This window comes from Lupinus angustifolius, unplaced genomic scaffold (assembly GCF_001865875.1).
Source record: "Lupinus angustifolius cultivar Tanjil unplaced genomic scaffold, LupAngTanjil_v1.0 Scaffold_287, whole genome shotgun sequence".
Taxonomy (NCBI): Eukaryota; Viridiplantae; Streptophyta; class Magnoliopsida; order Fabales; family Fabaceae; genus Lupinus; species Lupinus angustifolius.
This window is the reverse complement of record NW_017727606.1, coordinates 485,921-512,852: the sequence shown is the minus strand read 5'-3', so window position 1 is coordinate 512,852 and position 26,932 is coordinate 485,921. Positions and strand designations below refer to the sequence as shown.

Genomic DNA, 26,932 nt, shown 5'->3' with positions numbered 1-26,932 from the left:
TTACAATATTTTCATAGTTATTGAAATTTTCATATGAATCATTTTAGGGGATCCATTGAGTGATATGTAACCTAATAAGGTTAGAGGACCTTGATTTACCTATGACATGTAGTGGATTGGTAGGATGCTAGTCCAAACTCAATAAAAGTCCTCTCTAAAATGACATTTGGGAAATATTATAATCATCTTTTGCTATCAAATCATGTCATGAGACTCGTGACTTCAGATAAAGTGCTCTCTAGGGTTCTGCTTCAATTTTCTGCCTTTCTAGATTACTAACCTACTGTTCATCCTGTATTACTACTACTTCAGCATCAAATTCACTAAATATTTTTTTCTGTTTAGTAATAAGTATTTAAGGGAATAGAACTATAACTATACATTCTGTATCTTTGCAGTTCATGTTGTACTCATACATGATATACTCACTTGCCTTATTGTGGTTTACAAAGAGCCCTTGCTAGATAATTCTTCCAGTAGCATTCCAAAATTTAAGTTTAATTTTATCAGTTAACGAAGAAAAACAGTATGCTATACTCAGATGTCCATCTCAATACGGCACATGAGAGAGGGTACACATGTCAGGTTGCTTATTCATAATCATCTATTGTATAGTGTATTAAATTAATGAATACATTGTAGCTGCTTAAAACTCCAACTTTTTAAAGATGATTACAAACTGGCAAGTGTTTGGATTAGCATATTTTGTGTTCATAAAAGATACATAATCAAAATGCTGCATCGAGAGTTCTGAAAAGCTACTTTGGCATAAAAGTTAAGCAAAAACCAATATATGTTAAGAGTATCACTAACTTACCAAGTTCTTCAGCCTTCTTCAACTTTTCATTTATCATTTCCTGAGTTTGAGGATCAGGAGCAACTAAGGGAATGGCTGCCAATGACGGTGGATTTGGCAGAGGTTGAGGTAAAGATGCTCTATCTTTGTTGAAGGCATCTAAAAGAAGTGTAGACTGTTGGCAAATAGAAAGAAAATCAAATTAGTTGTTAGCATGCTCCTCCAAAATAATAATTACATAACTGTCTTGATGGTGTAACAACATGACTGAAAAAATCAAGGGTGCGATTATCACAACACTGATAATAACTCATGGGTCATCATATTCAAGGGTGGTCACTAACCTGCTTGTCGGCTCTCTTAGTCCTAAGTTCGTCTACAATTTCCATAGCTCGGATCTTGAGATCCATCTTGCCTTCAAGATCTGCAAATCCAAAATTATTTTACACAAGTGAAATAAATAAATGCATCAAAAACTTAAAAACAAACAAAAGTTTTAAGTCACCTATGGCTTCATCTATACCAGAAAAAGCATTTTTCAAGCAATTGTAATACAAGCAAGTTTAAATACTTTGGTAAATTGACTTCTTTTCACATGATTTAACAAACCCATCATTAAATGGCATATCATACCTACTCACATCAGCTAAATGATGGAATGATAAAATATAATAAATTACCACAGGGAGTTTTACAATCTTGTGTCAACTTTTATGTGTGGAATCAAACCCTCTAATCAAATAGAGTATCACATACTTCAAATTTAATCTTATCAAGTTGACGTCTGGCTCTTTCCGGCTAAAACTTGTACTTCAAAAATAGAAGTTATTGAGGGATGTAAATTGCCTACTTCCATTATTTTAAATTGTGGACCACATCACCTGAAGTGGCCACAATATTGCGGTTGTGGTGACCGCTGTAACTGCATCACATTAAAATTGTGGTATGACACGAATTGCAATGATGTGGCCACATTTGGTCACAACACAACCACATCGGACTATGTTTGGGCCACATGCCCTGATCTGACCGCATCAAATTCAAAAAATAATTTTTTCATCACAACAAAATTCATTCAGCAATCTGCATCACAATGGTCACAATGATCACAACCGTGAGTCCGTGACCACAATCACAACCGCAATTTAAAAGATTGCCTACTTCTAATTTGGGATCTACACAATTCCAAAACAGTGGTCTTGATGGTGGATGGCGACCCATGGCATTTGCCAAAATTTAGCCATAAAAAATAGCGGATGGATTGCAGGCAAATGGCGGACGCCATAGCAGTTGACAAAAAAATATAATTCATGTAGAAAATTTTCAAAAACATAAATTAATAATGGCATAAGCTACATAACAACATGAACATCACGGTACAATAACAAGCAACACATAATATAACCTAGGTAGTCAATAGCACATTATAGCACCGCAATAGCGGAGTGCAGTGGGGTTTCGACGGGTCCCCGCTACACCATACTGGATAGCGGTGCAAATGGCTGTAGTGTCTGTAGCAAGCCAAATAGCGGTAGAATCATTGATCAAATAGCGGGTCATAACCCGCCATGTTTTGTTTGACTGAAACCCTAACTTCAGAGAAGAAAAGTCTTTTTTGCCCTCTTTTTAATAGGAGGCAGGTTCCCCCCTGAGGGTTTTAGGTAATTTAACCTTCCCTTCTCTACTTAACACATTGGTTACCCATGTCATGTGATTTTTACTCTATTCTACCTTTCTTCTTCTTCCTGCAAATTCCAGTATACATGTTTGGTGGCTTACATGTTCATCAACATAGAACAAAATTTCAAGGCTTCCTAAGTCACGAACCTACTTCGTCTGTTCTCAGTAGGATTTTTCCTTCATCCCTAACTGTTTGCCCCATTATCTCTTTATTGATCCTCTTATCAGACTAATTGAACCCAATTTTGACACCATCTATGTGTGGTTCCATTTTGTGAGATACAACTCTATTATGGCCTCCAACTTCGATCAGCCCTAGAATCTGTAATACTATTATCTTGACTATTAATTAGGAACGTGTCTTTGATATGATCTATTTTAGTATTTATATGTGTAGACTATAACTATAAATTACTTATATATTTTTTCTTAGTTATAGCAGTTGTCCCGCTATAGTGTTTTTGGGCTCGGCTGCTATAATCCGCAATTAATTACCTTGAATATAACATAAGATTCAATAACAAGCTATGGCAACATAGGCAGCAAGCACGTTTTCTTAAAACACGGGCAGAGAGTTTTTTTATAAAAAAAAACAGGGGTAGCAGTGGGTTTTTTTAAAACAAAGGCAACAACTAACAGTAGCAAGCATGAAACCAACAAACAAGTAGAGAGCATCAACAAGTAACAACAGCAAGCATGAAGCCAACAAACAAGACGAAGAAGTGGTTGAGGTTTTTATCTCAGAGAATGAAGAAAAAACAAAAATGAAGAAGAATTCTTGGTCGCGCCAGAGTTGCTGGTCACGCCAGCGACAATGAGTGAGTCAAAGAGAGAGAGAGAAAGAGAGAGAGGAAGCAGAGAAAGGAGAACTTCGAATGTGAGAATGAGAGGGAGGGTCCTTAATTTAAGGTTTTAACTTTTTGGGTAAAGCCTGAAATTACCCTTGACTTTTTGGGTTAAAACCAAATTATCCTAAAAAAAATTGCAAAAAAATAACCCAGAAAACATGCCACATCCGCCATAAATGGCCACAGCCATACCGACCCAAAAAAACCCCAAATGGCAGATGCTGTCAATTAGCACCATATTTTACATGGCGAATGGCGTTCTGCTTTCCGCTGTAAACCGCCACCACATCCGCCATGGCCGCCATTTGACAATACTGTTCCAAAATAGATCACATTTAATGCAGATTTTCATATGTAAAACAGACAATTTTAACTGGTGGCAAAAAAACAATAATAGCCATAATAAATGTGATATGCAGTCCACATGCACATTAAACTTATAGGCAAATGCTACAATTCGAAAAAAGAATAAATATGGGATACAATCATATAAAAAACACCATTAACAGATCTGTGTCATGTATTATACCATATTGTATTCTTTTCAACAATTAGAGGCACCAAAATGTAACATCATTTAAAAGCCAAAGAAGTGTACATAGTAATGATAATACCATATTGATCAGCTTCTTTCAGCTTTTCTTTGATTTCCCTTGATAACTCAAGCACCTCGGGTGTCTGAAAATTCAAGAAAAGTAAATAATTATTAAAGATTGCTCGCAATCACCATCAACAAATGAAACCAGGACTCAAGCTTCACCTGAGTAACTTCAGTCACTGAAATTGCGATTGCAGCTTTGGCATCGTCATCCTCGAGGCGCTTCAAAGCTCTGCCAATTTTCCTATCGCACTCGCCAATGAGCTTATCTATGACATCCTCCAACTCCCTATCATAATTATCAACCCCTTTTGATTTTGCTTCCTCGTATCTAGTAATAGTTAAAGGCAACAATAAAAGCATAAATTCCAGCATTTATCGATGTGCTATAAACAGTGTGTTGCTGTGGGAAATAAGTATTAGACCAGACTGTAGTTACAGTATTGTTCTTTCTTTAAGGGAATTGCTGAAACAGTGGACCGGAGCAGTTATGCCTTAAAAGTGCATGTTTGGATATCTTTTTGGCCTAAGCCCCTTCGGGTCTGTTTGCGAATTGTTTATTGGAGATTAATAGAGTGAAGAGAAAGGCTTCGGAGCCATGAAATACATTTGCAATATGGCTTTAACCCTTCCTTTTCTCTTCCTCTAAAAACCAACTCGCAAACATGCTCTTAGTATCCAGAAATCACTACGGAGTACAGACTCTGACTAACGTAGGTCAAGCTTAAGGGGGCAAAGATATCCATGCACCTATTTATTCAATTTATAAGACTCGAACCCGGGACATTATTTAAGAGGTATGTTTACATTTTGTAAGATTTCGACATTCAGTAAGATTTCAACATTCAGCTGGTGTTAACAGAAAACAAGCTAATAATACTGTTCCCTCAAGGCAAACCTTGACTAAAAAAACAAATAAAACACGAAGACAACAAATACCATAAACAATTTATAATAACAACAACCAAATACCAATCAAGAAATTAAAAGTACGATACGAAATCGTAAAAAGGATACTCTTTCCTGAGCTGCAAAGAATGCACCTTAGGGCATGAACCCATATCCATTTTCTGGAAACAAAAAAAATAATTCAATCACAAAATACATAAATTAAAACCTAATTAACGAATGAAATGTTGAATGGATTAAGTTAGTTACAGTGAGTTGAAAGAGTTCGTGAGGACAAAGACCAACGAGGTAGAGGCGACAAACATCGCGATCGTAGTATTTGCGATTAACTTCTCGAACATCTCCGTTGCGATTTGCGCCCATTAACACGTCAAGTTGCTTCCTTATAGCATCCATGGTTGTTAGTTAGTTAAGTCAAAACTAGACAAAATGTTGGATTTGGCTCACAAATTATGATGATATTAGGGTTCTTGATTCACACTCACTCACTCTCTCTCTGCTTCACTCTTTTGGGGTTTCTTACTCCTCCACGCGCGTGCCCTCGCGATCTATGTATGATATTTATTTTTGAGCCAGGGTAACTCAAAATATGTGTGCATGCTATTTAATTGTGAAAGAGCATCCAATTATGGACCTAGTTCTCATACTTCTAAATTCTAAGGTCACACCTTTTTTAATAAAAATGTCAGAATTTTATTACATATTTATATTAAAAAAAACTATACATTAAACACTATTCATTTTTAATATTGTTGATTTTTCAAAACAAAAAAATTAATACAAATAAATAATGGATCAACCTTATATAAATATTTATACTAATAATATATGGATATTACACTCGTTAATTATCTTATATAAAATATACTAAAATAAATTAATCTTATAGGAAATTTAGCAATGAGATGTTAGATTTCTTAATTAAGATTTATCAATTAGCATGGTTGATTGACTTTTTTAAATATCTTAGGTTATACAAGACTTTTAAATATGTCTATTGACCTACCTAAAAAACTTAAACAAATAAATAAACAGTTCACTTAAATTACAATATATTAAATAAGTTGGGTTATATAAATCATGATCTGTTTTAATCTATTTTCACTCTTAATATTATTGATAAAAATATAATTTAATCATAGAAATTAAGAATATATGTGTCAAAGTAATTTCTATTGGATAATAAAGTGTCTTAAAAATGCAATTAGAATGTATAAAGGATAATTTGATCCACATAAGATTTTCTAAAGTTAATTTAGGTTTTGCAATTTTTTAAGCATTAAATTAGTACATGTAAAAAGTTTAAGTGCCAAAATATGTTTCCTTCTTTTTTTATACAATCAAAACGTAGGGCAAAGGTCTAAAATGCCTTCTTTTGTTTTATTGTATATTTTTGTTGGTAATGATATATGTTTCAAGAACATTAAATATAAATCTTCTTCTATACGATAATGTAATATGAGCCGCTTACACATCAAGCTAATGAAAATATTACAACCACATCTCTCATTTATCCATGCAATTTTATAAGGTGTATTACATTTCTGGTATTACAGAGGGGTCTTTTCAAAGTATAAAAGCAAAAACAACATATTATAATACAATTATCATTACAATAAGATAACACTCTTATCTTTAAAGTAAAAACAAAAACTTTTGGCCAATATTAGAGAAGGTCTTGTTTATTACCCTTACACCATGTTAGAAATAACAATATAAAATTGGACTAGTACTAGCCCTATACTCCTTTGAACCCTCTCCAAAAACTACCCCGAATTGTTTTAGTTAAGGTCTTTAGTTTAGGCACTTTTAACTTATTTTAGGTGTTTATATTTCATCATCAAATGTCAAACCTTTCCCTCTTATTTGTCAAGAGTGTGTAAGTTTTATCATGGAAATCATGTGTAAATGGTAAAAGCGCAAAGAGTCAAAACTTGTACATTTGATGTTAACCCAAGTTTTGATGAAGACAACGAACATGCAAGTAAGCTTGAAGATCGTACAATAAACAACGAGCCGAAGACTCAAGGGTTGCATTTATAGACTTAGGATGTTGTAAGCTTTACTTTTTATTAGAAGTCTTAAGAATTAAGATGTTTGTCTTAGATCGAGTCTAGGTTAGGTAAACCTAGGTGGAATCTCACAAGAGCTTTAATATAAACAAGATTAAAATTGAGACATCACATCTAGATACCATATGACAAGTATGCTCATGCATTCATATACATAGTCTTATGCATTAAAGGTATTATATTTGAAAAACTATGTATAGTATGTTCGTATCATTTAGGTAGTTTACCTTATATGAAGAAAAATATTTTTAATCGTCATAATTGATTAAGTATTATGTGTAATTGATTATTAGAATTACAGTAGCTAACCAATCTGATGTTATTGGTGTGTTAATCGATTAAGAATTGGATAATCGATTAAGACGTAATAAAAAACTAACTTTTAACAGTCCGTTAATCGATTAAGTGGATGAATAATCGATTAATAGCAGTATCAGTATGTTTGGTATAAATGCTGGAATTTTGGCCCACGTGGCATAACATTCATATTTTCATATCTTGCATATTTAGAAGATTTTTTAGCATACATTGTCATATAAATTGTATTAGAAAAATTTAGAGAATAAGGGCATGTCGAATAGGGATTAGAATTTCAAGTTGTAGAATGCATCTCTAGGACTTTTCATGCATAACATTCATTCTTGTTTTTCTTGATAAGTTTTAAAGTGAAAGTAAGAAAAATCTGTTTTTCTGAAAATTATGAAATTTGTTTTGTGAAAACCTTTGCATTATTTTCTCATATAGAATAGGTTCTTGTGAGTATTTTGCTTAGTGTTTTTAGAGTTTAGTTTACATTGTTATATTTGAGTATCCAGTACTCAAGAAAACTCAAAATCTGTATCAATCGAAGAAAGTGATCTCTTGGTGAGTAACTTCACTTCAAGAAGAGATCTTGTTATTCTTCACGAAGACTATGAGATCTTGGTGCAAGCGATACTTGGCTGGGGTCTAATCACAAAAAGATAGGTGATCTTAGTAGGCGAGATAGAGAGGTCAAACCGAGGTTGCCAAGCTTGTAGAGTCCAAGAAAGTAGCGTATTAGTTTTGTCGTATATTGGAAGTAGAGATGGCAAAATGGGCATTGCCTGTGGGCGTGCCCGCATAGCCCGCATAGCCCGCATTTTTTTTGCGAGCAGGGCATGCAAATTTTGTCCATTTTCCCGTTTTGCCCTGCCCGTTATGCCCGCCAAACCGTAGGCATTTCCATTGGACAATGCGGGCGACCCAAAAACAATATTTAAGGAAAAATTAAAGAAAATTTTCAAATAAGTTATTATGTAATGTGATTTTTAATCCCTAAAAAATTGTAATATAATGTGATTTGATCAACTTCATATAAAATATCAAAGTTTTTGTTAATTTTTTATCTTCAACTACTTTATTGATTTATTATATGATTTTTTTATTTTTTTAATTATTCAACAATGCCTACCGGCCGCCCGCAAGCCCGTTAGCTTGTTTTAAAACGGGCAAGACATTAAATTTTGTCCGTTAAGCCAATGCGGACATGTTTGACCCGCTTAAATTATTGCCGGCATTTGTAGGCACGGGCTAAACGGGTCGAACGACCCATTTTGCCATCTCTAAGTGGAAGTTTGTGTGTATCAAACATTTCAATAATGAAGAACAAAAATCTTCCAAGATCATAAGGGGAGGCCTGAATGTAGTTTACAGTAGACCGCAAATGTACAGGATAAAAATTTCCTCGTGCACAATTTTCTTACCCTATCTCATTTACTTTTGCTTATTGTATTCTTGTTATTTGATTGATTTTGTGATACATGTTATAATCTGTATAAACATCATTATATTATCTCTGAAATCAATTAAGTGTATAAGGATTGGTAATCGATAACTTGTATAGCAAGAAACCATTAAAATCAAGATTCTGTAAGAACTCAGGATAATCGATTATCCACACGAATAATCGATTAAGTCCAACAATGGTTAATTGATTAATAACAAGCTTAATTGATTAAGTGCAGTAACTTTCTGTTTTGCGCAAAATATAGGAAAAATGGAGTAAGTGATCCGCTACACCTATTCAAACCCATTTTAGGTGTTTAGATTTCATCATCAAATGTCAAACCTCTCCCTCTTATTTGTCAAGAGTGTCTAAGTTTTATCATAGAAATCATGTGTAAATGGATCTTAAGAAATTATAGTTTTCACCTAATAAGAATGATTATAGATTTCTAACTTCTATTCACGGTGACACGATCCTCCCTTAATATTGTGTGTTGTTTTTCGTCAATAGAGAAACTCTTCTATCGTTTTCCCTTTCTTTCTATGCTCTTCCTTTATTGATGGTAGATAGAGACAATATCTTTGGATAGAGATAAGGACAGGGTTTAAGTCATTTTCTCATAAGTATAGTGCTTTCATCCAACATTATATATAGACTATTTCCCAAGAGTTTTACCATTTCATTAACAACTCTCCATTCAAGAGTAACATCATTCAAAACAAAAACAATGTATTAATTCATGTAACATGAGACATTTCTTACAATTCACGATTTGATAAACATCAAACATAATGTGCATAATCAGAATACATTTTTCATATTCATTACAAGGGGTGAGCATGACCCGGGTTGAGTTGGGTAAGGTTTGTCCCTTACTTACCCTAAATTTTGATAGGGTCATTTTTTGGAACGGATCGAACCTATACTCAAAGCTAATTCGACCATAAATGTCGTTTATGTAAATCTTTGAACCCGACTCTAGACCGAACTAAATACAATGCATAGTTTTTTAGATAAAGTTTTTTCAATATTATTTATCATTATGAATATGTAATTTGACATATAAAATGATATATGTATATATATTGTTAATCATGTATATATGATGGCAAAATTAGAGAATTAATGATACTTTCAACCAAAAAGTGTTATTATTATGTACATAATTGAATACAAACACATACATTCATGATGAATAAGTCACCATGAGATGAGTTATATTTGTCTCCTATCCGACCCTAAATATTCATAAGTCTAATTTTTAAACCCGAACTTGACCATAAACCCGACGAGACCCAATCGTACTTCGACCCGATCATGATCTGGTCAAGCTGGGTGAGCGGGTAAGGTTAGGTCATGCTCACCCCTATTCATTATATTACAAGTCATGATGAAGAACACTAACTAATAAGAGTCATAATGGTTGGACGTCATTTATCCAACATAGTCTCATTCATGTACTATTATATTAGGTTTATTCCTAACATGATACATCAATAAGAGTCACATAATAATGTCATTTAGAAATAAAATTTTATTTTCAATATTACCATTTTCATATATGTACATAAGTAGGAAAATAAAATATTAATCAGAAACTTAAAAATTAACGAACTTAGAGTGTCAAAAATTTATGCTTGTGATTACTCATTTTTGTATGAGTTTTTTTTAAACTCTATTCATTATGGACTAAGTCACAATAAAACATACTCACATGGCTAAACAATAATTAGCCAAAATATCTCCTAACTCTAAACCTAAAAACTAAAGGCACTATAAAAATCCCCACTTAGCACATATAATTGGGCAGCATCTTTCACACAACAATACACACAACCAGATAACATTTCAGCAACTTATCCTATAATTAGGGATGATAATGGGCGCGAGCGGGCACATGTAATAGCTACCAGCTACTCGTTTTAAAATAGGAGAGCATTATTCATTCTCGTCTGTACTCATACGGGTACCCGTGTCCAGGTTTTTTGTGGGTATTACTTGGTACCCGCAGATACAACAGATATCCGCGGGTTTCCTATATTATAAATAAATTTCTAATTTCCTACTACTATTATGTTTCAAATGAGATGCAACTTAATTATTTTTGTGCATTTTGATTAAAGATTTAGCAAAAATGTTAAATCTATTGATATTTCCTATTTGTGTAATTTGTTGTTCTCATTTTATTAACAAAAAATATATATTTTTTTTGCAAAACATGTGTGTTTTTACACATGTATTAACATTTGTAGGGTGTTTCATCACCAAATTCAATAAAAGATGTGAACAAGGTAAAAAAATATAAACAAAGTAAAAGGAAAAAAATGCACATAGCATAATGAAAGTTAATGCATTTTTTATTTTAATTAAAAATAATATAGTAATTATATAAATAACAGGTATTCGCAAACACGAATATCATGATACTCATATCCCTCTTAAAACTTATTTGTAAAATCCATAGTTACCTGTTTATGACCCATACCCATGTGCATATGAGTTTTTTGGCCATCCCTGCCTATAATACCCAACTCAGCCGCTTATCCATAAAAAAGCACAATCAGATACAATGAAGAGGCAGTCCTCAAATTCACACAAAAGCCTATCAGTCCCTCCTAAACTAGAAAAACACAAGTCACCAGGCAGCATACAACCATTCAGATAGCAAAAAGACATACGTTACAAAAAAAAGCATATATAATAAATTGCGTAACCCTTTTCCTCTATTCAATCTTATTACCTCCATCTACCCTTTTTCCCGTAGCTAATATAACGTGCAACGGTTCTGTGAAGGTCACCGACTCACCGGCGATCCAGTAGAGTAGAACGGCAGCGACGCCACTGTCTACGGTTGGGACCAGGTCCCATGTTCGTTCACCGGGATTGTGAATCACTCACGTCAATCTCGTTATCGCGTATGTTCTCTGCCCATGGCGGGGATGAAGGTTCTCCGTCAATGGCACTTCCCACCACCGCCTTGGCCTGTCCTCGAGCCACCCTCTCTCGCGACTCTTCCAATCCGACGCATCCCCATCTCCACGGCACAACCACCGCCTCCGTCTGTGGCCTGGAAGCACCACCGCCTACGGGAGGCCTTTCGTTTGGTCGGTTGGACCACCAGTGGCTCACCTCTGTTGCTCGCCGCCGCCATGTCGTGACTCCTCTTTTTGGCAACTTTAGGTTTTGCTTTGGGGAAGACAATGTCTTCTTCCCCATTCACGTTTTCATTCACTTTCTTTTTTACATTTTATTACTGTTTTGTTTTTTATTTATTTAATTATTTGTTTTATCATATATATTTATTTTAGTTTGTTTTTTTTCTGTATTTATTTTTTATTTATACTATTCTTACATATTATATTGGTTATAAAATAAATTGTTGAAGCACACACGTCCATTTTAGAGTTTTAGGACTAAATTTCATTCAATAATTTATTTAATAAATTAAACCTCTTAGATTTTAGAGTCCGAGTAAGTGATATATGACCCGAGTCTTATCTTCCCACTCTATTCGAGTTGAACAACAAGATGCGGTCTTGAACTGTCTCTTCTCTCTTGAATATGGATAAGACAGTGTAGTCTAGAGTTTGACCTCTTGCTTACCCTAGATACAAGAGATCTAAATTTTAGTAAAATATTTTTTAATATTTAAAAACTCTTAGAATTCTAGGGTTTAATTAAGCTGTACCCAACCCGAGTCTTATCTTCGTACCTTATTCGAGTTGAAAAGTTGTGCGATTTTGAACTGCACCTTCTCTCAAATATGGGTAAGACGGTGTAATCCAGAGTTTGATCTTCTTGCTTAACCTAGATATAATAGATCTAATTTTTTTAGATATTTTAAAATTATTAGAATTCTAGGGTTTAAGTGAGTGATACTCCACCCGAGTCTTATCTTCCTACCTTATTCGAGTTGAAAACTGACACGCGGTCTTGAACTGTTTCTTCTCTCTCGGATATGGGTAAGGTAGTGTAGTATAAAGTTGGATATTCTTGCTTACCCTAGATAAAAGATATATAAATTTATTCATATATTTTATTTAATAAATTAAAACTCATAGAATTCTAGGCTCCGAGTAAGTGGTATCCGACCCGAGTCTTAACTTCCTATTCTATTTGAGCTGAAAAGAGGTACATGATTTTGAACTGTCTCTTCTTTCTCTCGAATATGGGTAAGGCGACGGTCTAGAGCTGGACCTTCTTGCTTACCCTAGATATAAGATATCCAAAATTTATCCATATATATTATACATTATTTTAATTAAAATCAATCAAAGACACCAAACATTTTCTACCAAGAACTGCATACTCTTGGTTTCCCTATTGCACCTAGGGATACGTATGAGTAAGACAAACTCTAGTCAGACACAAAAATTAAAAAAAATGTACTTTTGGTTTCAATAAATAATCATTTGATTTAACAAGTTTTAGGTTATACTTAATTTTAGGCGATTATCATTTCATAACAGACAGACATGATGATAATATCTTCCCCGATCTGTAACCGACTCCCGAGTCTAGAATTATAGTTCAAAGGCAAATTTATCCAATATTTGAACATAAAAGGGGTTTCTACCTTTTTATTGCAATACTTTACTAATAATATAATGTTCAACATTCATTAGTAGACATAATGCCAATATTTTTAACATGACTTGTAAATATTTTGGCCATTGACCCTTTTGTCAAAAGGTGTGCGATCATAAGGTTTTTGATAATATGCTCAATTGACACTCTTAGTTTCTGAACTTCTCCTTTAATGGTAAAGTATTTCACCTCCATATGTTTGCACCTTTGGAATACTTGTCGTTTTTAGAAAAGAAGATTATTGCGGAATTATCACAATAAATTTTCTTGAAATAAAGTCCCAACATCCCTCATGTGTCTGTTGGCAATACGATATCACCAATTCCTGTAATCTTGCTTGTAACATGGTTTCCCATTCTCCAAGTACCATAATCACATTTCTTGTAGTTTGAGAAGAAACCTTCACGTGGACTTACATGGAAAGAAGCACCAAGAACAGTCACCATATGCAACTTTAGGTAATTGTCTTCTCCAATGAGGAGAACATCATCGTTGCGACAATAATTGTGATAGGCTTATGGTCATTTTTCCTTGGATTAACTAAATCTTCATGGACATTTCTAATTTTCCGGTCTCTCTTCAAGAACTTGCATTCAGATGTCTTATGCCATTCTTTACTACAAGAATAGCATGTTACTGAACTTGTGCAAGATTGAAAGCGACCTCTAAATTTGATTTTGTTTCTTCTACGAGATTCATTCCTCCCACGAGTTTCACTTCTTCCACGTCTCTCCACGACATTTGCTTTAGAATGGAAGGATGTATTCCGTTCTTTCCTTATGGATTCTTCATGCAATAGATTTTATGAAACAATGTCCATTGAGACCTTCCCATCCGAGACAGAGTTGTTGAGTGTGACCACAAATATATCCCAACTTTCAGGCAATGAACTCAATAGTAGAAGTGATTGCAGCTCATCATCTATCTTCATATCTGTCACGTCCCAATTATCTGCCACATGACTTTCTTAGAGTCGTCACTACATTTTTATGGTAAAAATGTATAAAAATGCATTAGCTCAATTACAATGTGCTTTGTATTTTTGATATATAGGTTTGGGAGTAAGTTATAGAATAAGGAATGTATTAGCACCCTAGCTGTCCATTTTAAACCATACCCCTCACTAAACTATATGACTTATTTTCTACTTTAAAGTTATTTGGTTATTTAAATAATTATTAAAAGGGACAAAATTTTATATGTTTTTTGTTGGGCCTCACAAGGTGAAACTTTGTTCCTGTGTATCTTTATGGTCAATAAGGAGTCAAAGTTACATAATTCTTAGGTAAAAATGATTGTTAGTTGAATATTTTAATTAGGAGTAAAAGCAGTGTAACACGACCATCCAAATGATGAGTTGAGGAAAAGAAGCTCTCAGGGTCAACCCTCCCTCCATCATTGATATGGTTAGTCATTTTTATTTTTTGTGTAAAATATTGATTCAAATATTTATTTAATAATGAAAATGATTTTATTATTATGAATTACTAATTTAATTAAAAATAATATTTTTTATTGATTTTAGCAATTAATCAAATGAATAAAAGCGTCATAACACAACCATTCAAAGATGATTTGAGGATGGGAAGTGTTGCCACAACTCTCCTATATCTTTGATTAATTCAAAAAATATATTTTTTTATCAGCATTTATAACAATATTTTCGGGTGAGATTATTTTTTTATTCATTAATAATCATTTTAAAAGGAAATCTGGCTATCATTTTAATTTATGAGGATATTAATTTGATTTGAAAAAGACTTGTTAATAAAAAAATTGGTACTATCAAGAGTATTCTTTCACCCTTTTGGGTAAGAAACTAATCTCTTTCGAAGTGCGTGATTGCTCATCCCAACAAGTAATAATCTCAAGAATTGAACCCTTGACCTTTTTGGTTATCATGGGATCTATAATGACCTTATACTACTAGAACAATAACTTGTTGATAGTTTTTTAACTAATTGCTATGTAAGAAGGATGTTCTTGATTTTTGTTGTAAAAACATTATCATAAAATAAAGTATTGTCATTGTTATTTTTCAGAATAATATTATTATACAAATTATTAGTAAAATTATTTCTTTAGTATGATTAGGGTTGAAATAAAATAGTTGGTACAATTTGTTGAGTCCCATAAGGCTCTGCCACTCACTAAGAAGGGGGGTGAATAGGTGATACGATACAGAATTATCATTATTCGATAAACAAAGAAGAAACACAAATTTACACGCTATTTAATCGATTAAAGACAGACTTAATCGATTAACTCCATCTGCTGTTAATCGATTAACTAACTACTTAATCGATTATGTAGTACAGTTTCAGTTAAACAATTTTCTTTCTATCTTCCAAGATTACCAAGATTAAACCAAACTTACATGCACTTATTATAGAAATTAAGAACAATAAATGCATAATACAGAATATGCAATTATCACATAATTATATGCATGTAAAGTTAACTAAATCAAGTAATGCAAAAATGTAAAAAATAAGGGAAAAGAAGAATGAGACTCGGCTTTTATCCTGGTTCGTTTGCGGGTCCACTTGCAAACTACATCCACGCCTCCCCTTCTGATCTTGAGAGATTTTTCTTCACTATGGAAATTCAATGTTCTTACAAACACAATTCCAATACAAGACGCAAGACACTCCTTTCTTGGATCTTAAACCCCACTTCAGTTTGACTACAAAGCTCGCCTACTAGGATGCCTCACTATTCACGACTCTAGCCTCAACCTAAGTATCGCTTGCAACCAAGACCTCTTACTTCTCGCGAAGACACTTACCTAACCGCATCTAGAGTTTTCCCAAACCTATTCTCCTTATATGGTGATACAACACACCAAGAGAATGTGTCAATGCCTTAGTCTAATAATTTTCTTCAAGTTACATATGCAACTCAATGTGCAGATTTTACACTCTTCTTACAATCTAAGAACCCTTTTCAAAGATCTCACAAGTACAGAATAAAATAAGTGAGATGCAAAGTTTCTTTTTCACAAAGATATGACAATTAAGCTCAACAGGTATCTTGCAAAGATTCACCCTTTTCTTTTCTCAAAAGAATACTTAGAAAATCTTTCTAAAAGATATGAAAGGTTGAGATTAAGATTTCCTGAAAAAAGTGTAAAACTTTTTATTTCGAAATATGTTATAACCCTATATTTTTCTCAATAGTTATGAAGAAATATGAAAAAACTGGGTTAACATACTATTCTATTTTTAACTAAAGTTAATCGATTATACTTAACCTTAATGATTAACGAGTTTCTTGAAAATAACAAAACAAAACCAGTAACCACCTTAATCGATTAACTCACCATTTAATCGATTAACGTGTTCATCCCAATGATTAATCGATTAACACATCTATCAATTGATTAAAGGATTTCGAAAACATATTTCAAATGATGAATGAACCTCCTACATGATTTATAACCTAATGATGCATGTCTTTGAATGAAGTATGATTTAAAACACTCTTTAAATGCATCAAAACATATGATCATGTATGTGTGTATGTGCATGTAAATCATGTATGTATGCATGTAAGTCTCATTTTAGATATGATTGATTTAGCTTGTGAGACTTTCGTTGAGGTTAATCCTAGCCTAGAGTCTTACTAAGCAAACAACTTAAGACCTAATAAAGATATAAAAATACTTAACCCCTAGATCTTCTTTTGAATGTTTTGCCTTGTATAATCTCGAGTCTTGACTTTATAGTTGATACTTTGTTGTTTTGTTTATGTGCTCATCCTCTCAAACTTGCCCTTGAACATTAACCATATTGTCGATCCTTTGTCTTTATCAATCTTTTATCTTAATGAAACTATGTATGTAGTTTTTCTTCATCAAAATATATATGATACATGCTTGTAACTTCAATCACTCATTCATGCATGCTTGAATCTTCAATCTCCCCCTTTTTGATTATGACAAACACTTGTTGACGCTTGTTAAGAGCTTGTTGGATCTGACAATTCTTTGTTGGATCTGCTTGATGACAATCAACTATGTTTTGCCTTGTTCTTGTAAGTTGATGCGCGTTTCTCCCATGCGGAATCCTCAACCTATCTTCTCTTGTATGTCTTGCAAAACATAAACAACAACCTTTCTCCCTCTTTTGGCATGATCAAAAAGTAAAGTCATATATGAAAGTATATTTCCAAAAGAAAGAACAAACAATGCAATTTTTAATGGAGTTAATCATTTAAGATAGTACTTAATAGATTAAGTGTGATTTAATATTGCCCAAAATTGCATTTTAAATAAAGGTTAATCGATTATGACCTGCTATTAATCGATTAAACCTACTAATATGGCAGAAAACAGTGCAGGCCACATGCTATTGGCAGAATGATATACACTTGCTTCTTACTGGTTTCATGCACTTGTTTTTGTATAGTACCACTTGTTTTATATCACTTATGTGCATTTCATGAAAAAGTTTGCTTTACCACTTGTTGATACCACTTGTTGATACCACTTGTTAATGACATTTATTTATGATATCACTTTCCATACCACATGTTAATTGAAAATTGCACGCAAATAGATTTGAAAATTTCTAGCATTCATCCATCCATTGATCAAGTGATTTACAAAAGTAATAAAATCAATACATAATTCAATTTTAACAACACAAAACCAACATATTCATTCATAGCATGTTATGATTACATTGTTCAAGTTAATGCACAAGAACAAACTAAACAAGTTTGGAGAAAATACAATGCAACACCAAAAGATTACACAAACCACAAAACTCCTAAAAACAACAACTAACTAGGACACACTACACATCCTAAGCTAGCTAGGAGGTGGTTGCGGAAGGCCACCGAAGGAACTAAACATAAAGTGAAGCTGCTCAAATCGATTCTGATTCTCTTCATCTTGTCTTCGAAACTCCGCCATAAGCCTATCCTCCATAGATTGTATCCTAGATACAACTTCTTGGTTCCTTAAGTCAATACACTCATTAAGACGTTGTTCTATTGCATCCACATGAGCCAAACTAAATGAAGATCCTTGAGGCAAATCAGATGCCTCATCATTTTGATGTCCCTGGTTTTGCTCACCATGCTCACCACCTTCTTCTCCAGACAATTCTAAATCCATTGAGGTCCTGTAGTCCTCTTCATACATCCATTCACCTCCATATTTGTAAATACTCATCTCGTGAATGATGTTCTCGTGGACCATATGCTCTATAGAATTCACAACAATTATCTCCACACCAAATGTGTCGATCTCTAAATGATCGATGACACATGAGATAAATATTCCATAAGCCAACAACCTCAAAGAAGATGATGCAATACCATACATCACTATGATAATCTCATCGAGCCAGCTAATCAATATTGCTTCTTTAACAACAAACATAAGCTTCAAATTGTTTATAGTAGGTTGCGCATGATTAGTGTTATGCTGAACTAATATGTAAGCTATCATATAATGTAAAAGTCTATTTTCTATGGTTAAAGAACCAAGTTTTGTGAGCTCACCTCGCACAAAATAATAAGGCCCCCTTAAGCACGACCTATATACCTTTGTAGAGCCATAACTACTCCATTTGTCGTCATTGCAATCTCCAAGGATACCACCATCACACGATTATCCTCCCACATCCAACATCTATAAACAACACATCATTCAACAAAATCAGCTTTCCTTTCACCATACTCCTATAATCACCATCCTTATACAAACAATTAGCATAAAATTCCCGAACCAGAGAGGGGTAAATATTACCATTTAATTCCAGAAAACTCACAACCCTCGTGTCTCCAATTCATGCGGGAATTGAAATCCTTGTTCCAGCATCCACACCATGTCGGCATAACGGGTGTATGTAGGTTTTCGGCTTATGAACCGAGACAACCCCTCTTCTTGAAGAGTAGGAGCATAAAATGGGTCTAAACCCAATGGAGGATTCAGCCTTGCTGAAGAGAAACCTTCAGCGCTGAGATTTCTCGCACGTCCAGGATGACGCAGAGTTTGGTTTGCACCAGCTATATGTTTCACTCTCTTTGGTCTCTCGTTGCTCATAGTTGTAGAATCAATTGGATGGGTAATCGATTATGGGTGAAAAACAAAGTTAGGGTTTGAAAGGTGAAAAACTTGGTTTTTCAATTTCAACCAAATTGATGGATTGGATGCTAGAAAGGGCAAGAAGAAGGGAATGGGTAGCTCTAATATGAGTTTGAGGATGATTTGTGGATTCAACTAAGCTTGGGTCCCTTGATGTTAGTAGCTTGGGGATTTTGTTTCTTAGTAATCCATGTACAATTTCCATTTGGAACATCATGCATTCTTACATTACATGCATTCAATGTATGACCATACAATCCACAATAAAAGTAAGTAGGGGTTTCAAGATGTGAAATTTTCAAAACATTTACTTGATTCTTGTGAAATGTGTTATTTGCATGCATATATTCCAAATTAGATTTAATCCCATCAATTTTACATGTAGCAAGTAAGTTCTTTGAATTGGGATAAGTAGATGTGAAATTAGTAAGATTATTATTTAAGACATTAATTATTGTTTTCATACAAATGCAATTTTTACACATAAATGTCACATTTAAATTAGAAGTTCAAATACATGAAGAGTTAAAATCCACATTCTACGGAATCTCAAATTTCCGTATCAATGGCCTCAATAAAAATCCTCATTTGAATTTTCCAGTAGGCGTACCCCTCGCCACTAAAAAACGGAGAGCAATCGAAGGATGCGCCATCACCGCTAAACGGGTTAGAATAGCCCATGGTAAAAGTGCCTAAGATCAACGATCTAAGCGGCTAAGCTAGCACGATCATACTAGCTCTGATACCATTTGTTGGGTCTCATGGGGCTCTACAACTCACCTATATGGGGGTAGGTGATATAATACACAATTACCGTCGTTGGATAAACAAAGAAGAAACACAAATTTACACATTGTTTAATCAATTAAAGACATATTTAATCGTTTAATTCGATATGTTGTTAATCAATTAACTAACTAACTAATTGATTATATAGTATAGTTTTAGTTAAAACAATTTTCTTTCGATTTTCTATTATTACAAAGATTCAAACAAACTTACATGCACTTGTTACAGACCATCAAGAACAAGAAATGCATAATACAAAATATCCAATTATCAGAGAATTTTATGCATGTCAAGTTAATTAAATCAAGTAACGCGGAAATGTAAAAAGATAAGGGAAAAGGAGAATGAGACTCGGCTTTTATCCTGGTTCGTTTACGGGTCCACTTGCAAACTACATCCAAGCCTCCCCTTCTGATCTTGAGAGATTTTTCTTCACTATGGAAATTCAATGCTCTTACAAAAACAATTCCAATATAAGACACAATATGCTCCTTTCTTGGATCTTAAACCCCCACTTCAGTTTGACTACAAAGCTCGCCAACTAGGATACCGCATCGTTCGCGACTCTAGCCCCAACCTAAGTATCGCTTACAACCAAGACCTCTTGCTTCTCACGATGCCACTTACCTAACCACATCTAGGATTTTCCCAAACCTATTCTCCTTCTATGATGATATAACACACCAAGAGAATGTGTCAATGGCTTAGTCTAAAAAATTTCTTCAAGTTACATATGCACCTCAATGTGCAGATTTTACACTGTTCTTACAATCTAAGAACCCTTCTCAAAGGTCTCACAATTAAGAAATAAAATGTGTGAGATGCAAGGTTTATTTTTCACAAAGATATGATAGTTAAGCTCAATGGATATCTTGTGAAGGTTCACCCTTTTCTTTTCTCAAAAGAACACTTAGAAAATCTTTATAAAAGATATGAAAGTTTGAGCTTAAGATTTCCTGAAAAAAGTGTAAAACTCTTTGTTTCGAAATGTGTTCTAACCCTATATTTTTCTCAATGGTTATTATTAAGCAATATGAAAAACTTGGGTTAATATACTTAATCGATTATACTTAACCTTAATCAATTAACGAGTTTCTTGAAAATAACTGAAAATAGAATCAGCAACCACCTTAATCGATTAACTCACCGTTTAATCGATTAACATGTTTCTCCCAAGGATTAATCAATCAATACATCTGTTAATTGATTAATGGTTTTCTAAAACATATTTCAAATGATGAATGAATCTCCAATATGATTTATAACCTAATGATGCACGCCTTTGAGTGATGTATGATTTAAAACACTTTTTATATGCATTCAAAATATATGATCATGTATGTTTGTATGTGCATGTAAATCATGTATGTATGCATGTATGTCTCATTTTAGATATGATTGATTTTAGCTTGAGAGACTTTCATTGGGGTTCATCCTAGCCTAAACTCTTACTAAGCAAGCAACTTAAGACCTAATAAAGATATAAAAATACTTAACCCCTAGATCTTCTTTTGAATGCTTTGCCTTGTATAATCTTGAGTCTTGACTTTATAGTTGATACTTTGTTGTTTTTTGATTTGCTCATCCTCTCAAGCTTGCCCTTGAACATTAACCATATTGTCGATCCTTTGTCTTTATCAATCTTTTATCTTTATCAAACTATGTGTTACTTTGTCTTCATTAAAATATATAACCTCTTGTTAATGACATTAATTTATGATATCACTTTTCATACCATATGTTAATTGAAAATTGCACGCAATTAGATCAATGCAAATAAATTTGGAAATTTCCAGCATTTATTCATCCATTGATCAAGTGATTTACAAAAGTAATAAAATCAGTACATACTTCAATTTTAACAACACAAAACCAACATTGTTCAAGTTAAAGTAAAAAAACAAACTAAACAAGTTTGGAAAATTATAATGGAACACCAAAAGATTACACAAACCACAAAACTCTTAAAAACAACAACTAACTAGGACACACTAGACATCCTAAGCTTGCTAGGAGGTGGTTGCAGAAATCCATTGTAGGAACTAAACATTAAGTGAAGCTGCTCAGATCGATTCTGATTCTCTTTATCTTGTCTTCGAAACTCTACCACAAGCCTATCATTCATAGGTTGTATCCTAGATACAACTTCTTGGTTCCTTGAGTCGATACACTCAATAAGCTGTTGTTCCATGGCATCCAGATGAGTTAAACCAAATGAAGATCCTTGAGGTAAATCAGATGCCTTGGCGTTTTGATATCCCTGGTTTTGCTCACCATGCACACCACATTCTTCTCTAGACAATTCTAAATCCACCGAGGTCATATAGTCCTCCTGAGATTTCCATTCACCTTCATATTTGTAAATACTCATCTTGTGAATGATGTTCTCGTGGACCATATGCTCTCTAGAATTCACAACAATTATATCCGCACCAAATGTGTCGATCTCTAAATGATCAATGACACGAGAGATAAATATTCCATATGCCAACAACCTTGAAGAAGGTGATGCAATACCATACATCACTTTAAGAATCTCATCAAGCCAACTAATCAATATTCCTTCTTTAACATCAAACATAAGCTTCAGATCATTTACAGTAGTTTGCACATGATTAGTATTACAATGAACAAATATGTAAGCTATCAGGTAATGTAAAAGTCTATTTTCTATGGTTAATGAACCAACTTTTGTGAGCTCACCTCACACAAAGTAATGAGGTCCCCTTAAGCACGACTTATACACCTCTATAGAGTCATAACTACTCCATTTGTTGTCGTTGCAGTCTCCAAGGGTACCACCATCACACAATAATCTTCCCACATCCATAAACAACACATCATTCATTAAAATCGTGTTTCCTTTCACCATACTCCTATAACCACCATCCTTATACCGAAAATTAGCATAAAATTCCCGAACAATAGAGGAGTAAATGTTACCATTTATTTCCAGAAAACGTACAACCCCTTATGCCTCCAATTCATGCGGGAATTGAAAACCTTGCTCCACCATCCATGCCATGTCAGCATAACAGATGTACGTAGGTTTCCGGCTTATGAACTTAGACAACCTCTATGCTTGAGAGTATAAGCATAAAATGGGTCTAAACCTAGTGGAGGATTCTGCCTTGCTGAAGAGGAACCTTCGGCGCTGAGATTTCTAGGAGAATTAACAAAAGTTGGGTCATTATTTGTAGAAAATAGGCTGTTGCACTATCTGATAGTGTATATTTTGGTTCAAAGGAACACAAATCATGTAATGCCCATAATGAAGGATTTGAGGTTCATGTATGATGTTAAGGAAAATCTTATGATTAATTGGCATGAGGAGATCCTTAAGGTCATGTATAGTGTGTCTACTTCGCAATCCAAGATGCTACTCTATAGTATCTTCATTTCGAGGGTCATTGATTATCTTCATATTGATGTGTCGGACACCATCATCATGGAGTCTTCTGATAAAGACCACCTTGTTGGTGAATGTTTGATCCATAAGATGGGTATTTACAAGAGTGGGAATACTTGGAAATACCAAGAGGTTTACACTACCGTGGATCTAGACTTATCTAGAGACGAGGATCAGGTAGGAACAGATCAACATAATGCAGGAACTCAGGGGAGCCAGCTGGAAACGCATCGCAGGAACCATCCTTTGGATTAGCTCATTTGGATTCTATGAAGGAAAGGATGAATAATAGAATGGATCTACATTTCCTGTCTTTGAAGGATTCTTACCATACTGACTTGGAGAAATTTGAGGAATGTCAGGTCGCCTACATTGATAACCACTATCAATCATTGAGGTGCGTTGCTCAAACCATTGCTGAAGCATAGGATGATAGGTTTTGTGTAGAATTTGAAAAGCTGAGAGTCCTCATCAAGGGAGATAACAGTATGACAGTTCCTGATGATAGAAACCTTCCTCCGCATCCTTAGATTAGAAGACCTTCGACCCTAGGTTGCCTTAGGTTTAGTTCTTCTATTGGCTAATTTTAAGGATTGTGTTGCTTTGTACTCTTGAGACATATTTTCTCTTTGCTTTTATTGGGTTGTAATAGTTACTATCTACTTTTGCTGAACTTTTATCACTTGATATGCATGACATTGAACTTTAATCATTACTGGTTTTATTTTAAATTGCTTATATCATATGTGTATCTATGTCATATATAGTATGAATGTATGTTTAATGGTACTTGACCATGATTGGTTATCTGCATCTATCCTGTTTGATTAAGCCTACTATTTACATGCTATGATATTAATGCTTGATCATTCTATGCTTAACTAGTTATTGTACCTTCCATGTCATTAAAATTGTTCATTTACTATATTCGGTCCATTTATGCAAATGCAATTTTCAGAAATAGATGTCACATTTAAATTAGAAGTACAATCACATGATACGTTAGCATATTTAGCATCTAAGGTTTCATTTTCAATTTTCAGCATATCAATGAATTTTTTCAATTCACATATCTTCTTTTTAAGATCTAAAATTAACCTTTTTCTTTCTATGTTCTTTTTAGCTAACATTTTAAGTTCTTCATGCATTTCAACGTAAGCATTATAAAGCATGTCATACATGAGAAGTATATCGGATTTTGAGATAGAATTGGATGATTATACCTCACTAGGCTCATCTTGCTCACTTACTTTGCAAGATTTCAGATTTTGAGCCATTAGACAAATCTTGTATGATTCTTCATTTTCCGAGATGCTTGTTGACGAATCGTCCTCTTCGGGTTCATCCCAAATGATGTATGCCTTCTTAGCTTTGATGTCCCGAGAGTCTTTCTTGCAATCTTGTTCAACCTTCTTGGAAGGATTAGGGCATGTGTACCTCATGCGTCCTACGTTCCTACTCTTATGGCAAGATGCATTGTCTTGGGGATTCTTGCTCATCTTGATTGAACTTTCTTGATCTTCCTTTTGAAGCTCCTTGGTTCCTCCATTCTTTCTTAACTACTTTATGAATTTGTTGATAAGGAGGGACATGACTTCGTCATCTGTGTTGGAATCAGACTCATCATCATCATATATCTCCTTTTGACTTCTTGAATGTGATCTTGTTGCTTTGAAGGAGGTTTCTTTGATGTTCTCGTCCATTTATTCATTGAGAGTCAAATGTCTTAATTCCAACTCATGTTCTTTAAGTTTTCCAAATAAGGCTGCAAGCATAATTTATTCTAAGTCCTTTGACTCCATGATGGCTATCACCTTGGGTTGCCATTTCCTGTCTAGACATCTCAACACTTTAACATTTAGTTAATGTTTGGAAAATGATTTATCTAATGCAATGAGATGGTTAATCATGTGAGTAAACCAGTTTTGTAAATCAGAAATAGACTCATGTGGAAACATGCGAAATTGCTCATAATCATGCATCAATGTATCAATCTAGACCGTTTGAACTCACTAGTGCCTTCGTGGGTTACTTGTAAAGTGTCCCACATATCCTTGTCACTATCACACTGAGAAACTGTAAGGAACTCAACGTATGAGAGTGCGAAGGTTATAATGTTTTTCGCTTTCAACTCAAATTGCATTTTTCTCTTTTCCTCGTTGGTCAACAGACTTCTACGTTTCTCTTTCATTTTTCTGTTCATTATGTGTAGTGAAACAGAAGATCCATTTTCTTTGGAATCCCAAACTTTCGTATCAATAGCCTCAATAAAAATCCTCATTTAGATTTTCCAGTAGACATACCCCTCACCACTGAAAATTAGAGGGCAGCCGATGGATTCGCCATCATCGCTAAACGAGTTAGAAGAGCTCATGGTTAGAGTGCCTAGGATCAACGATCTAAGCGGCTAAGCTAGCACAGTCGCACTAGCTTTGATATCACTTGTGGGGTCCCACGGGGCTCTACCACTCACCTAGAGGGGGTGAATAGGTGATACGATACACAATAATCATCATTCGATAAACAAAGAAGAACCACAAATTTACACAATGTTTAATCAATTAAATACAAACTTAATCGATTAACTCGATCTCCAGTTAATCGATTAACTAAACAACTTAATTGATTATATGATTCAGTTACAATGAAAATAGTTTTCTTTCGATCTTCTAAGATTACCAAGATTCAACCAAATTTACATGCACTTATTACAGACAATTAAGAACAGTAAATGCATAATACAAAATATAAAATTATCAAAGAATTATATGCATGTCAAGTTACGTAAATGTAAAAAAATAAGGAAAAAGAAGAATGAGACTCGACTTTTATCTTTATTCGTTTGTGGGTCCACTTGCAAACTACATCTAGGCCTTTCCTTATGATCTTGGGAGTTTTTTCTTAACTATGGAAATTCAATGTTCTTACAAAAACATTTCTAATACAAGATAGAAGACACTCATTTCTTGAATCTTAAACCACCACTTCGGTTTGACTACAAAGCTCGCCTACTATGACACCTCACCGTTTGCGACTCTAGCCCCGACCTAAGTATCACTTACAACCAAGACCTCTTGCTTCTCGCGAAGACACTTACCTAACCGTAGCTAGGGTTTTACCAAACCTATTCTCCTTCTATGGTGATACAACATACCAAGAGAATGTGTCAATACCTTAGTTTAACAATTTTCTTGAAGTTATATATGCACCTCAATGTGCAGATTTACACTCTTCTTACAATCTAAGAACTCTTCTCAAAGATCTAAAAATTACATAATAAACTATTTGAGATGCAAGCTTTCTTTTTCACAAAGATATTACAATTAAGCTAAACGGGTATCTTGTAAAGATTCACCATTTTCTTTTCTCACAAGAACACTTAGAAAATCTTTCTAAAAGA

The 26,932-nt window shown here is 34.0% G+C and overlaps 1 protein-coding gene across 1 annotated transcript in view; it reads right to left on the bottom strand.

Annotated features, from left to right (window-relative positions):
- The window catches only part of LOC109340923 (putative RNA-binding protein Luc7-like 2), a 19,599-nt gene extending 14,184 nt beyond the window's left edge, over window positions 1–5,415 (bottom strand). The window contains exons 1-6 of the mRNA XM_019578691.1: window positions 5,081–5,415; window positions 4,940–4,992; window positions 4,085–4,253; window positions 3,939–4,002; window positions 1,141–1,220; window positions 818–971 (exon numbers count right to left, since the gene is read on the bottom strand). Of these exons, the coding sequence (XP_019434236.1) occupies window positions 818–971; window positions 1,141–1,220; window positions 3,939–4,002; window positions 4,085–4,253; window positions 4,940–4,992; window positions 5,081–5,227 (667 nt within the window). The 5' untranslated portion in view covers window positions 5,228–5,415. The remainder of the gene's footprint in view (window positions 1–817; window positions 972–1,140; window positions 1,221–3,938; window positions 4,003–4,084; window positions 4,254–4,939; window positions 4,993–5,080) is intronic.
- Window positions 5,416–26,932: the final 21,517 nt, after the last annotated feature.